Here is a 17,096-nt window from a genome sequence, read left to right on the forward strand (position 1 = left end):
GAAAGACTGAGATTACTCTTCTTTTCAGATCCATTCCTGCAATTAAAAACCTGAGCGTGTGAACGCGGCCTGAATCCCGTAGGAGTCGGACCGCCACATTCCCGGTTGACACTTCAGGAAGACTTATTGTTCTTTTCCTTCACATCTGCTGCTGAGTAAAGGTGACGCTCCGGCCCATCAGTCATGTCGGGGACGTCACATGCTCCATTACTTGTGTAAGTTTAGGTTTTGCCATAATTACATTACATAAGTTTTTTTGGGGGGGGGGTTTTCCGCACTGACGCTGTGACAAGTGAACCTTATAAACCTTCCCCATCCATCATGTCTGGTAGGAATAATAACACAGTAACCTGACATGGACGATAAGACGTCTCGGGGGGAGGAAGCAGGAATTTCTTATTCTCTGTCAGATTATGTGCAGCTTTTATTACTCCGCTGCAACTAGAAGGGAGTTTCCTAAGCAGGGTGTCTCCAGCTGTAGCAAAACTACAACTCCCAGCGTGCCCGGACAGCCAACGGCTGTCCAGGCATGCTGAGAGTTGTAGTTTTGCAACAGCTGGAGGCACCCTCGTTGGGAAAACACTGATCTATGTGTACGATGGCCTCTCGACTCTCTGTTGACTCTAGATGTCAGAGGAGAGAAGGGTCGGGCAAGTGTCCCTCTGCAGAATAAATTTTGTAGTGTACACGGGGATGAGGAGTGCACGCTGGGAGTTGTAGTTTCACAACTAGAGATGAGCGAACTTACAGTAAATTCGATTCGTCACGAACTTCTCGGCTCGGCAGTTGATGACTTTTCCTGCATAAATTAGTTCAGCTTTCAGGTGCTCCCGTGGGCTGGAAAAGGTGGATACAGTCCTAGGAGACTCTTTCCTAGGAATGTATCCACCTTTTCCAGCCCTCCGGAGCACCTGAAGGCTGAACTAATTAACGCAGGATAAGTCATCAACTGCCGAGCCGAGAAGTTCGTGACAAATCAAATTTACTGTATGTTCGCTCATCTCTATTCACAACAGCTGGAGGCACCCTCGTTAGAAAACACTGATCTATGTGTACGATGGCCTCTCGACTCTCTGTTGACTCTGGATGTCAGAGGAGAGAAGGGTCAGGCAAGTGCCCCTCTGCAGAATAAATGTTGTAGTGTACGCAGGGATGAGGAGTGCATGCTGGGAGTTGTAGTTTCGAAACAACTGGAGGCACCCTCGCTAGAAAACACTGATCTATGTGTACGATGGCCTCTCGACTCTCTGTCGACTCTGGATGTCAGAGGAGAGAAGGGTTGGGCAAGTCCTCCTCTGCAGAATAAATGTTGTAGTGTACGCAGGGATGAGGAGTGCATGCTGGGAGTTGTAGTTTCGCAACAACTGGAGGCATCCTCGTTAGAAAACACTGATCTATGTGTACGATGGCCTCTCGACTCTGTTGACTCTGGATGTCAGAGGAGAGAAGGGTTGGGCAAGTGCCCCTCTGCAGAATAAATGTAGTGTACGCAGGGATGAGGAGTGCATGCTGGGAGTTGTAGTCTCGCAACAACTGGAGGCACCCTTATTGGAAAACACTGATCTATGTGTACGATGGCCTCTCGACTCTATTGACTTGGATGTCAGAGGAGAGAAGGGTCGGGGCAAGTGCCCCTCTGCAGAATAAATGTTGTAGTGTACGCAGGGATGAGGAGTGCATGATGGGAGTTGTAGTTTTGCAACAACTGGAGGCACCCCGTTTGGGAAAAACACTGGAATAGAGTGTAAAACTGGCCACACAGAGACATGTCAGAAGTTGTTACCGGTGGGGGTCCGGCTGCCGAGACCCCCACCAATCACTAGAATGAAAGGACAGAAGTGCTCCCCTGAGCGCCGTGTCCCTCCATTTCTTTATTCAGATCCAGTGAAAGTCTATGACGTGTCAGAAGTTGTATAACCATCTAATGTGTATGGGGACCTCCGGGCAGAGATTTTAACATGCCCTTGGGGAGATATTAGGTGTCTGGCAGCAGCTTTTTTTTTTCTCCCCTCCCCCCATTTTTTTAAACTCACATAAACACTTGGCCAATCCACAAGTGTATCCAAACTGTAAGGCCAGCTTAAAAGGGGTTAACCATCGTATGCAAGTCATACCTTTCTTTGTACTTGCTTTACACTCTCTTCTAATGTTTCCCAACCAAGATGCCTCCAGCTGTTGCAAAACTACAACTCCCAGCATGCCTGGACAGCTGGATTCACAGCTTACTCTTCTCAGTACTGCTCTATAATATCTTCCATGCTGTTGCAGCATCTGAGGGCTTATTACATGCTGGGAGTTGTAGTTTTTGCAACAGCTGAAGGCACCTTAGTTGGGAAACACTGAACTAGTAAAAAAAATTAAAATAAATAAAAAGTCTTTTGACTGCAACTTCTATGCTTTCTTATGTGTCTCCATAGTAACAGACTACAAATAGACCTTATGTAGTCAGATCCTGCACCCTACTCCCTCTATGTCCTGTTCCATACGAATATACTTTTAGATGATTAATAAAAATTAAAAAAAGCTGGGGACAGATGGAAGAGAGGGCGGGGGCAGAAATGGGCTGCACGGTTTCTATGGAAACACATTGGCCTGCATAGGAGCTGCAAACACTAAACGATATACATTTTGTATTGATTGACATTGGAGCAATAATAATAATAATAATAATAATAATAATAAAGTGGTTGTGTGTTATACATTCCTTTTATCATGTACTGAGTGTATATATATACACACACATCCCACATAAGTATTATATATATATAGGAATATCTCACCAGACCGAAGCACATTTCTCTATGGCAGATATGATGGAATATGATTTAATTATATTTTTAAGTGTAAAAACGAATAATTTGTCAAGTGCACTGAACTGTGTTTTATTTAATGATGTTACGAAATAAAGTGATAAACTATTATTCTGGATTTTATTTTATTTTTTCCATTACTTTCAGTTTCATCTTTAAAAATTGTTCATCTTTGTTTCACAACCATTGTCCCTCCAGCTGTTGCAAAACTCCAACTCCCATCATGTAGTAAACCCACAGAAGCTGCAGCAGCATGGAAGACATAATCAAGCAGTACTGAGCAGTGTAAGCTGTGAATCCAGCTTTGAGGGTGAGGAATAAAAATAATAAAACTTACTAGAGCAGTGTTTCCCAACCAGGGTGCCTCCAGCTGTTGAAAACCTACAACTCCCAGCATGTAGTAAAACCCCGAGAAGCTGCAGCAGCATGAAAGACATTATAGAGCAGTGTAAGCTGTGAATCCAGCTCTGAGGGTGACACATAAAACTTACTAGAACAGTGTTTCCCAATCAGGGTGCCTCCAGCTGTTGCAAAAGTACAACTCCCGGCATGCTGGGAGTTGTGGTTTTTCAACAGCTGGAGGCACCCTGGTTGGGAAACACTACTTTAGTACGTTTTATATCTCGTCCTCCTAGAACTGGATTCACAGCTTACTCTGCTAAGTACTGCTCTATAATATCTTTCATGCTGCTGCATCATTTGAGGGCTTGTTACATGCTGGGAATTGTAGTTTTGCAACAGCCGGATGTAACCTGGATGGAAACACTGGAACAGAGTGCAAAGCTGGCCACACAAGACCTGTCAATGTTGTGACCAGTAGGGGTCTGGCTGCTGAGACCCCCACCAATCACTAGAAGGAAGGGACATAAGTGCTCCTCTGAGCGTTGTGACCCTTTTTTAGTCAGAAGTTGTATGAAAGCTTAGGGACACATTAAAGACTGGCAAATCTGGCGTTCTCGGCGGGATCGTCCGGCCATCTAATGTCTATGGGAACCTCTAGGGAATTGTAGTTTTGCAACAGCTGGAGGCACACTGGTGGGGGAAGCACGGCTTTATCTATATGCATTAAATTAAAAATATAGCTGCTTTCTACCAGAAATGGCGCCACTCTTGCCCTCGTGTGTGGTATTGCAGCTCAGTTCCATTGAAGGGAATGGAGCCAAGTTGTAATACCACAGATAACCTGAGGACAGGTGTGGCACTGTTTTTGGAAGAAGGCTGTCCGGGCATGCTGGGAATTGTAGTTTTGCAACAGCTGGAGGCACCCTGGTTGGGAAATGGATAATTCCTGGAGTAATTCAAAAATAAAATTTTCTTTTAAAGGGGTAATCAACTGGTGCCAGAAAGTTAAACAGATTTGTAAATTACTTCTATTAAAAAATCTTAATCCTTCCAGTACTTATTAGGGGCTATATACTACAGAAGAAATTTTTTTCTTTCTAGATTTTTCAGATGTCATGACCACAGTGCTCTCTGCTGACCTCTGCTGTCCATTTTAAGAACTGTCGAGAGCAGGAAAAAATCCCCATAGCAAACATATGCTGCTCTGGACAGTTCCTAAAATGGACAGTAGAGGTCAGCAGAGAGCACTGTGGTCATGACATCTGAAAAATCTAGAAAGAAAAGAATTTCTTCTGTAGTAAACAGCCCCTAAAAAGTACTGGAAGGATTAAGATTTTTTTTAATAGAAGTGATTTACAAATCTGTTTAACTTTCTGGAACCAGTTGATTTAAAAAAAAAAAAAAAAAAAAAGTTTTCCACGGGAGTACCCCTTTAACCACTTAAGGACCAATGACGTCCCAGGACGTCATGGCGTTTTCCGGTCCCTGACGCGCGCCGGGCAGAGATCCGAACGGCATGCTTGCTGAAATCGTTCAGCAGGCATGCCGTGCCAATGCCTAGGGGGGACCCTGGACCCCCGCATGTCGGCGATCGCAGAAAATCGCATGTCAGTTCAGACATGCGATTTTCTCCTATTCCGGGCTGATCGGGTCTCTGGTGACGCGATCACCCAGAAAATAGGGATTCTCGGACCTGTGAGTGACAGGCCCAACATCCTGCAGACAGGCCCAACAATGCTGCGATCTCCTCCCATCCCCTGCCATTGGTCAGAACTGATTCTGACCAATGGCAGAGCAGAACGGTGGGTTGCCATGGAAACCCCCCGTTCTGCCCACCCCTGGATGTCAGGCTAAACGGGGGAAGAACATGGAGGCCGGTACCTGGAGAAGAAGACTCGTGGGGCCCAGCGATCATCACAGATATTCACCGGAGATCCCGGCTCAGGTAGGGAATCGACGGTGGGGGGAGAAATGAAACTGAAAGTAAACTGATTTTTACTGTGGCAACTACTAGGAAGGCCGAACTGCAACTCCCAGCATGCCCAGACAGCCAAAGGCTGTTTGGGCATGCTGGGAGTTGTAGTTTTGCAACATCTGGAGGGTCACAGTTTGGGGACCACTGTTTCAGTGGTGCCCAAACTGTAGCCCTCCAGATGTTGCTAAACTACAACTCTCAGCATGCCTAGACTGTCCAGGCATGCTGGGAGTTGTAGTTCTGTAACATATGTCCCTTCAGATTTTGCAATTTTCATGAAATTTTTGAAAATTGCTGCTCTACTTTGAAGCCCTCTAATTTTTTCAAAAAGTAAAAATATGTCCATTTTATGATACCAACATAAAGTAGACATATTGTATTTGTGAATAAAAATAAAAAAAATTTGGAATATCCATTTTCCTTACAATTAGAGAGCTTCAAAGTTAGAAAAATGCAAAATTTTCATGACATTTTGTAATTTTTCACCAAAAAAGGATGCAAGTAACGCCGAAAATTTACCCCCAAAATAAAGTAGAATATGTCACGAAAAAACATTCTCAGAATCAGAATATTCGGTAAAAGCGTTTTAGAGTTATTAATGCTTAAAGTGACGGCAAAAAACGCTCTGGTCCTTAAGGTGTAAAATGGCCTGGTCCTTAAGGGGTTAAATCTATCCAAAAAAATATATATAACCTATGATAATTCAATCAGGAGAACGTATCATAGTCTCACTGTATTAGTTGTTATGTATTTTTGTTGTATTCTTGAAAAAAAAAAAAGACAATTATTCCAATTAGCTGCTGTATTTATTACTATTACAGGTGATATCACAAATGATACAAGTTTATATTTGGTCCTAATTTAATTTTTTTTGTAAAAAAATAAGTTTTTAAAAAATTTTTTTTTAGCAGATATATGTCAGGATTATTCCCTAAAGCAGCGGTCTTCAACCTGCGGACCTCCAGATGTTGCAAAACTACAACTCCCAGCATGCCCGGACAGCCAACGGCTGTCCGGGCATGCTGGGAGTTGTAGTTTTGCAACATCTGGAGGTCCACAGGTTGAAGACCACTGCTATAGGAGATTGAGATATAGATATATATATATATATATAATCAAAAAACTAAAGTGAACACCTAAACAACACAATGTAACTCCAAGTCACTGACACTTGTGTGAAATCCCACTGTCCACTCAGGAAGAACACTGATTGACAATCAATTCCACATAGAACAGACAACACGTGGAAATGACAGGAGTTGTAGGGAGGACATCCCTCAGGAGACCATTCACCAGACTGTCCAGGAGTTGGCGGATGCTTTAGTCCAGGTCTGGGAGGACATCCCTCAGGAGACCATCCCCCATCTCATCAGGATCATGCCCAGGCATTGTAGGGAGGTCATACGGGCACGTGGAGGCCACACACACTACTGAGCCTCATTGGGACTTGTATTAAGGACATTACATAAAGTTGGATCGGCCTGTAGTGGGGTTTTCCACTGTGATTTTGAGGGTGACTCCATATCCAGACCTCCAGGGGTTCATACATTTGATTTTCTGATAATTTTTGGTGATTTTGTTGTCACATTCAACTATGTAAAGAGGAAAGTATTTCCTACGATTAGTTCATTCAGATCTAGGAGGTGTTATCGCAGGGAGACCTTTATTATTTTGAGCAGTATATACTGTATAATCTATATATATCAACATCTATTTCCTATCAATCTCATCAAATCTCTTTGAAAAGACGACCCAAAATTTATCATTATCATAGATAGATATGAGAGAGATATAGATATGAGATAGATAGATATGAGATGGATAGATATGAGATAGATAGATAGATATGAGATAGATAGATAGATATGAGATAGATAGATAGATATGAGATAGATAGATAGATATGAAATAGATATGAGATAGATATGAGATAGATAGATAGATATGAGATAGATAGATAGATAGATAGATATGAGATAGATATGAGATAGATAGATAGATATGAGATAGATAGATAGATATGAGATAGATAGATAGATAGATATGAGATAGATAGATAGATAGATAGATATGAAATAGATATGAGATAGATATGAGATAGATATGAGATAGATAGATATGAGATAGATAGATATGAGATAGATAGATAGATAGATAGATATGAAATAGATATGAGATAGATATGAGATAGATAATAGATATGAGATAGATAGATAGATATGAGACAGATAGATATGAGATAGATAATAGATATGAGATAGATATCCGATAGATAGATAGGAGATAGATATGAGATAGATAGATATGAGATAGGTAGATATGAGATAGATAGATATGAGATAGATGGGAAGGAGAGAGATAGATAGATATGAGATAGATATATATGAGATAGATAGATATGAGATAGATAGATAGATATGACATAGATATATATGAGATAGATAGATATGACATAGATATATATGAGATAGATAGATATGAGATAGATAGATAGATATAAGATAGATAGATATGAGATAGATAGATAGATATGAGATAGATAGATAGATATGAGATAGATAGATAGATAGATAGATATGAGATAGATAGATAGATATGAGATAGATAGATAGATATGAGATAGATAGATAGATATGAGATAGATAGATAGATATGAGATAGATGGGAAGGAGAGAGATACATATGAGAGAGATAGATAGATATGAGATAGATAGATAGATATGACATAGATATATATGAGATAGATAGATATGACATAGATATATATGAGATAGATAGATAGATATGAGATAGATAGATATAAGATAGATAGATATAAGATAGATAGATAGATATGAGATAGATAGATATGAGATAGATAGATAGATATGAGATAGATATGAGATAGATAGATAGATATGAGATAGATAGATAGATATGAGATAGATAGATAGATATGAGATAGATAGATAGATAGATATGAGATAGATAGATATGAGATAGATAGATATGAGATAGATAGATATGAGATAGATAGATAGATATGAGATAGATAGATAGGAGATAGATAGATATGAGATAGATAGATAGATATGAGATAGATAGATATGAGATAGATAGATGGATAGATAGATATGAGATAGATAGATATGAGATAGATAGATAGATAGATAGGAGATAGATAGATATGAGATAGATAGATAGATATGAGATAGATAGATAGATAGATATGAGATAGATATGAGATAGATAGATAGATAGATATGAGATAGATATGAGATAGATATGAGATAGATAGATAGATAGATATGAGATAGATAGATAGATAGATATGAGATAGATAGATATGAGATAGATAGATGGATAGATAGATAGATATGAGATAGATAGATATGAGATAGATAGATGGATAGATATGAGATAGATAGATATGAGATAGATAGATAGATAGGAGATAGATAGATATGAGATAGATAGATATGAGATAGATAGATATGAGATAGATAGATATGAGATAGATAGATGGATAGATAGATATGAGATAGATAGATATGAGATAGATAGATAGATAGATATGAGATAGATAGATAGATATGAGATAGATAGATATGAGATAGATAGATAGATAGATATGAGATAGATAGATATGAGATAGATAGATAGATATGAGATAGATAGATATGACATAGATAGATATGACATAGATAGATAGATAGATATGAGATAGATAGATAGATAGATAGATAGATATGAGATAGATAGATAGATATGAGATAGATATGAGATAGATAGATGTGAGATAGATAGATAGATATGAGATAGATAGATATGAGATAGATAGATATGACATAGATAGATAGATAGATATGAGATAGATAGATAGATAGATATGAGATAGATAGATAGATATGAGATAGATAGATATGAGATAGATAGATAGATATGAGATAGATAGATATGAGATAGATAGATATGAGATAGATATATAGATAGATAGATAGGAGATAGATATATAGATAGATAGATAGGAGATATTTCAGTTAACAATAACCAAACTGAAGACAGAATTATATAAAATGCTGCAGAATCCTCTCCCTATAGATAACAGCCCCATCCTGACCTCCATAGACCTCTCCTCCGGGGTCCTGTATTGTGTCCCGCTCTTCCTATAAGACGCTGTAGACCACCTTGGACTCCTCGGATGGTGTTGGCAGAATATGAGTGCGATCGTACTGAGCGCGGTCTATGGACACGTCTGGTTCCAGAAGACTTTGTTGTCAGACACAGATACACTTTACTAGTATTTACCATTTGTCTATTTGGTTTCCTTCGTGTCAGTTATTGTATTGTTGTAGGGCAGTGTTTTCCAAACCAGGGTGCCTCCAGCTGTTGCAAAACTACAACGCTCAGCATGCTCGGACAGCCGTTGACTATCCGGGCATGCTGGGAGTTGTAGTTGTGCAACAGCTGGAGGCAGCCTGATTGGGAAACACTGTTCTAGTTAGTTTTATAAGTCACCCTTAGAGCTGGATTCACAGCTTACACTGCTCGATAATGTCTTCCATGCTGCTGCAGTTTCTGAGGGTTTTACTACATGCTGGGAGTTGTAGGTTTGCAACAGCTGGAGGCACCCTGGTTGGGAAACACTGTTCTAGTAAGTTTTTTTTTTTTTTTTATCTCACCCTCAAAGCTGGATTCACAGCTTACACTGCTCAGTACTGCTCTTCCATGCTGCTGCAGCTTCTGAGGGTTTACTACATGCTGGGAGTTGGAGTTTTGCAACTCCAGCTCTAAGGGTGACGTATAAAACTTACTAGAACAGTGTTTCCCAATCAGGGTGCCTCCAGCTGTTGCAAAAGTACAACTCCCAGCATGTAGTAAAACCCTCAGAAACTGCAGCAGCATGGAAGACATTATCAAGCAATGTAAGTGTAGGGTGTATATGTATGTTATGGAGATGCCGGTCCAGTCTTGGGTCCCCGGGCCCTCACACATACTCTATAAGGAGCAGGCTTGATGGCCAGGCCATTGATTCCATTCATGGTCAGCTCCTCTTTGGGATCCGCTAGGAATGAACACTGATGCAGGAGGATGGAGGTGAAGAGGAAGAGCTGCAGCATGGAGAGCTGGTCCCCAATACATCTCCTTTTCCCCAGTGAGAAGATCATCACTCCATAGATGAGGTCTTTGTTGAGATGGTCATTCTCATCCAAGAACCTTTCGGGTTGGAATTGGTCAGGATTTGTCCATTTGTCCACATCATGGTTGACCGACCATTGGTTGACAAACACTATAGTGTCTCTAGGGATGTAGAAGCCATCGATGACGACGTCCCTGGTAGTAGAGTGAGGGATGGTCAATGGCACAAAGCTGCTGAAGCGCAGGGACTCGTAGATGAAGGCTTGGACATAAGGAAGCTTGGCTCTATCCTCCGCACAGGGCATCCTCTCCTGCCCCACCACCCTGTCTATCTCCTCCTGAAGCTTCTTCTGGATCTCCGGATACTTGATGAGCAGGAGAATGATCCAGGACAGAGCTGTAGAGTTTGTGTCCTGACCGGCACCCAACAAATCCATGACTGTAGTCTCCACATAGTCCTTGCTCAGCACTTCTCCTGCCCCCACCCCATGGTCAATGAGCCCTATGAAGGCATCGCTCATGTCTCTGGTGACCGTAGGGTTGTAAGTCTCTCGGTGCTGACGGACTTTATCCTTCACAAAGTCGAAAAACTCAACGTTCAAGTCTTTAAAACTCTGATAGAGACTCCTCACAGGGTTAGGAAAGGACTGGAGCCACGGCAGAAGGTCCACCAGGCTACCGGATCCCACCGTTTGCCCAAATTTATCATTCCTTCCGACAAGGGCCTTGAACTCTTGGTCGTCGTGGCTGTAGCGTCTACCGAAGCACAAGGCACAGATCACGTTGGCAATGGCCACGGTGCACTCGTGGTGAGGGTGGAAGTACCCACCCCCAGCACTGAGGTGCAGGAACACTCGGATGAGGTCTTCAGCCTCAGACGCTACATGTTCCTCAAAGAGCCTGGTGCTTGCTGTATTGAGCGTGGAAAAGGCTCTAAGGGTTGAGTGGGCCATCTTCTTGTGAGCTCTCCACACATGACTGTACGTGCTAAATGCCATGCTCTTACCTCCCGATATCACCTTGAAGGAGGGGAAGTTGGGTCTACCAGCAAACTCTGCACTGTGCTTCACCAAAGCTTGTCTGATGGTTGACTCTCCGTTCAGGACGACGATATCATGGGTGCCCAGCCTTATCTTGAAGACATTTCCATAGATTTGTGCCATCTTGCAAAATGTTAGATGGGGCATTTGTCCTAGCTGCATGGCATTGCCCACCAGTGGCCAAGGAAAAGGACCCGGGGGGCTCTTCTTCTGTCCATGACCTCGGACCCACAGACAAGCCTCCAGGCAGATGAGGAACACGAAGGAGCATAGGAGGGCCGGGTGGACGCTGCTCCTCCAGTCCTCCCAGGGTCCGGCTGCCTCTATATGATCCATTGGAGACATCTGGCAGATCTGTGTGAGTACTGGAGGTTTATATGTTCTTAGTCCATCTCCTGTAGGACGCAGATGACTCCACAATGTTTGTGTTTATCCAGCTCTTCCATTCCTCCTTATTGAAGTGCTGAGCTCTGTCCCTCATATATAGGCTGCAGGGTGAGGTGGGTCGAGCCTCTCTCCTCCCAGCCTGGTGGACCCCACATCCCATCCAGCCCCGCACATCAGTCTGCACACAACTCTTCACACGAAAATAAAGAAGAAAATAGACGGAAGGATTAAAGAACTAAGGGACGGAAGATGTAACATTAGTAGAACCCTGGAGGTGTGCAGCTATAGCCAGATATATTAGATATAGATTAATATACATAGAATATATAGACGGATATAATATACAGATATATAGACTGATATAATATACAGATATATAGACTGATATAATATACAGATATATAGACTGATATAATATACACATAGATAAATATATAGACTGATATAATATACAGATATATAGACTGATATAATATACACATAGATAAATATATAGACTGATATAATATACATAGATATATATATATATATATAGACTGATATAATATACATAGATATATAGACTGATATAATATACATAGATATATAGACTGATATAATATACATAGATATATAGACTGATATAATATACATAGATATATAGACTGATATAATATATACATAGATATATAGACTGATATAATATACATAGATATATAGACTGATATAATATATACATAGATATATAGACTGATATAATATACAGATATATAGACTGATATAATATACATAGATATATAGACTGATATAATATATACATAGATATATAGACTGATATAATATACAGATATATAGACTGATATAATATACAGATATATAGACTGATATAATATACATAGATATATAGACTGATATAATATACATAGATATATAGACTGATATAATATACATAGATATATAGACTGATATAATATACATAGATATATAGACTGATATAATATACATAGATATATAGACTGATATAATATACATAGATATATAGACTGATATAATATATACATAGATATATAGACTGATATAATATACAGATATATAGACTGATATAATATACATAGATATAGATATATAGACTGATATAATATACATAAATATATAGACTGATATAATATATACATAGATATATAGACTGATATAATATACAGATATATAGACTGATATAATATACAGATATATAGACTGATATAATATACATAGATATATAGACTGATATAATATACATAGATATATAGACTGATATAATATACATAGATATATATATATAGACTGATATAATATACATAGATATAGACTGATATAATATACAGATATATAGACTGATATAATATACAGATATATAGACTGATATAATATACATAGATATATAGACTGATATAATATACAGATATATAGACTGATATAATATACATAGATATATAGACTGATATAATATACAGATATATAGACTGATATAATATACATAGATATATAGACTGATATAATATACAGATATATAGACTGATATAATATACAGATATATAGACTGATATAATATACAGATATATAGACTGATATAATATACATAGATATATAGACTGATATAATATACATAGATATATAGACTGATATAATATACATAGATATAGACTGATATAATATACATAGATATATAGACTGATATAATATACATAGATATATAGACTGATATAATATACATAGATATATAGACTGATATAATATACAGATATATAGACTGATATAATATACAGATATATAGACTGATATAATATATACATAGATATATAGACTGATATAATATACATAGATATATAGACTGATATAATATACATAGATATATAGACTGATATAATATACAGATATATAGACTGATATAATATACAGATATATAGACTGATATAATATATACATAGATATATAGACTGATATAATATACATAGATATATAGACTGATATAATATATACATAGATATATAGACTGATATAATATACATAGATATATAGACTGATATAATATACAGATATATAGACTGATATAATATACATAGATATATAGACTGATATAATATACATAGATATAGACTGATATAATATACATAGATATATAGACTGATATAATATACATAGATATATAGACTGATATAATATACATAGATATATAGACTGATATAATATACATAGATATATATATATATATAGACTGATATAATATACATAGATATATAGACTGATATAATATACATAGATATATAGACTGATATAATATACATAGATATATAGACTGATATAATATACAGATATATAGACTGATATAATATACAGATATATAGACTGATATAATATACAGATATATAGACTGATATAATATACATAGATATATAGACTGATATAATATACAGATATATAGACTGATATAATATACATAGATATATAGACTGATATAATATACATAGATAAATATATAGACTGATATAATATACATAGATATATAGACTGATATAATATACAGATATATAGACTGATATAATATACAGATATATAGACTGATATAATATACATAGATATATAGACTGATATATACAGATATATAGACTGATATAATATACAGATATATAGACTGATATAATATACAGATATATAGACTGATATAATATACAGATATATAGACTGATATAATATACATAGATATATAGACTGATATAATATACAGATATATAGACTGATATAATATACATAGATATATAGACTGATATAATATACATAGATATAGACTGATATAATATACATAGATATATAGACTGATATAATATACATAGATATATAGACTGATATAATATACATAGATATATAGACTGATATAATATACATAGATATATATATATATATAGACTGATATAATATACATAGATATATAGACTGATATAATATACATAGATATATAGACTGATATAATATACATAGATATATAGACTGATATAATATACAGATATATAGACTGATATAATATACAGATATATAGACTGATATAATATACAGATATATAGACTGATATAATATACATAGATATATAGACTGATATAATATACAGATATATAGACTGATATAATATACATAGATATATAGACTGATATAATATACATAGATAAATATATAGACTGATATAATATACATAGATATATAGACTGATATAATATACAGATATATAGACTGATATAATATACAGATATATAGACTGATATAATATACATAGATATATAGACTGATATAATATACAGATATATAGACTGATATATACAGATATATAGACTGATATAATATACAGATATATAGACTGATATAATATACAGATATATAGACTGATATAATATACATAGATATATAGACTGATATAATATACAGATATATAGACTGATATATACAGATATATAGACTGATATAATATACAGATATATAGACTGATATAATATACAGATATATAGACTGATATAATATACATAGATATATAGACTGATATAATATATACATAGATATATAGACTGATATAATATACATAGATATATAGACTGATATAATATACATAGATATATAGACTGATATAATATACAGATATATAGACTGATATAATATATACACAGATTAATATATAGACTGATATAATATACAGATATATAGACTGATATAATATACAGATATATAGACTGATATAATATACATAGATATATAGACTGATATAATATACATAGATATAGACTGATATAATATACATAGATATATAGACTGATATAATATACATAGATATAGACTGATATAATATACAGATATATAGACTGATATAATATACATAGATATAGACTGATATAATATACATAGATATATAGACTGATATAATATATACATAGAATATATAGACTGATATAATATACAGATATATAGACTGATATAATATATACACAGATTAATATACAGACGTAACTACAAAGCACATATACAATCAGATTCTCTTTTATAGATCATACACTGCGTTCCGGGTCTTTACATCCTTTCACATGTTGTTCTGCTGCAGCTAAAACACAGTAAACAAGTTTCCCCATCATGCTGCACTGAATACTCCACAATAAGGCCGGGTTCACACCACGTTATTGCAGTACAGTATTATATGTTTTCTATGTGAAAACCGTACGGAACCGTATTGAAAACCATATGCATTGAAAACTGTACGCCAAAAGATGCATCAGATTTTGTCAGTTTTTTTCCCGTATCCAAAACCGTCACCTACCACAGTTTTTGGTCTGGGTGAAAAACTGTATTAAACCGCATACATTTATTTTTATTTTTTTTAACATGGGAACGGTACAGAACGGTATGTGCGTACGCTTCCATCCAGTTTTCACCATAAGGTTTTTTACTTTGCACAGTTCTTTTCTTGGAATTTCAATCAAACAAGTGAAAGGAGTGAAAAGTTGAAAACATACTATTTTTTCTAAAAAAACGGAAACAACCGGACATCATTTTTTAAACCGTATACGGATTAAATTTGTACACACGTTTTGATACAGTTTAGTCCGGTTTTGGAGGAATTTGTTTTTCATCAAAAACCTGATACGGGAACAGTATTGCAAAAACGTGGTGTGAACGCAGCCTAAGTCAGAACAGAAGAAAAAAAATATATATAAGAGGGACGATTCCTCCTGTATTATCACCAGGTGGAATGAGAATCTATGGAGACTAGATAAGTCCCCTTAAAGGGCTACTCCAGTGGAAAACTTTTAATTTTTTTTATAATTTTTTTTTTTTGAATCAACTGGTGGCAGAAAGTTAAACAGATTTGTAAATTACTTCTATTAAAAAAAATCTTAATCCTCCTAGTACTTATTAGCTGCTGTATGTTAGAGGAAATTCTTTTCTTTTTGAATTCCTTTTCTGTCTGACCACAGTGCTCTCTGCTGACACCTCTGTCCATGTCAGGAACGTTCCAGAGCAGGAGAGGTTTGCTATGGGGATTTTCTCCTGCTCTGGACAGTTCCTGATATGGACAGAGGTGTCAGCAGAGAGCACTGTGGTCAGAAAAAAAAAGAAATTCAAAAAGAAAAAGAATTTCCTCTGTAGCATACAGCAGCTGAAAAGTACTGGAAGGATTAAGATTTTTTAATAGAAGTAATATACAAATCTGTTTAACTTTCTGGCATCAGTTGATTTAAAAAAAAAAGTTTTCAACCAGAGTACCCCTTTAAGGGTATGTTCACATGCGGAATTCTGCTGTAATATTATAAATGGACATTCTGCTGCAACAGAGTCCCATTGATTTCAACAAGATTGAGGCATGGGGGGGGGGATTTCAGGGGAGGATAGAGGCTAAAGACATTAAAGGGGTACCTTGCTGCTCGGTGTTTG

General features: G+C 36.5%; 1 protein-coding gene across 1 annotated transcript; it reads right to left on the bottom strand.

Moving 5' to 3' along the window:
* Positions 1-9,106: 9,106 nt before the first annotated feature.
* On the bottom strand, positions 9,107-11,978 carry LOC130295861 (cytochrome P450 1B1-like). The gene has a single exon (XM_056547106.1). It carries the CDS (start codon positions 11,628-11,630, stop codon positions 10,056-10,058), a length of 1,575 nt encoding a protein of 524 aa, XP_056403081.1. The 5' UTR covers positions 11,631-11,978; the 3' UTR covers positions 9,107-10,055.
* Positions 11,979-17,096: the final 5,118 nt, after the last annotated feature.

The sequence above is a fragment of the Hyla sarda genome, chromosome 11 (genome assembly GCF_029499605.1).
Source record: "Hyla sarda isolate aHylSar1 chromosome 11, aHylSar1.hap1, whole genome shotgun sequence".
NCBI lineage: Eukaryota > Metazoa > Chordata > Amphibia > Anura > Hylidae > Hyla > Hyla sarda.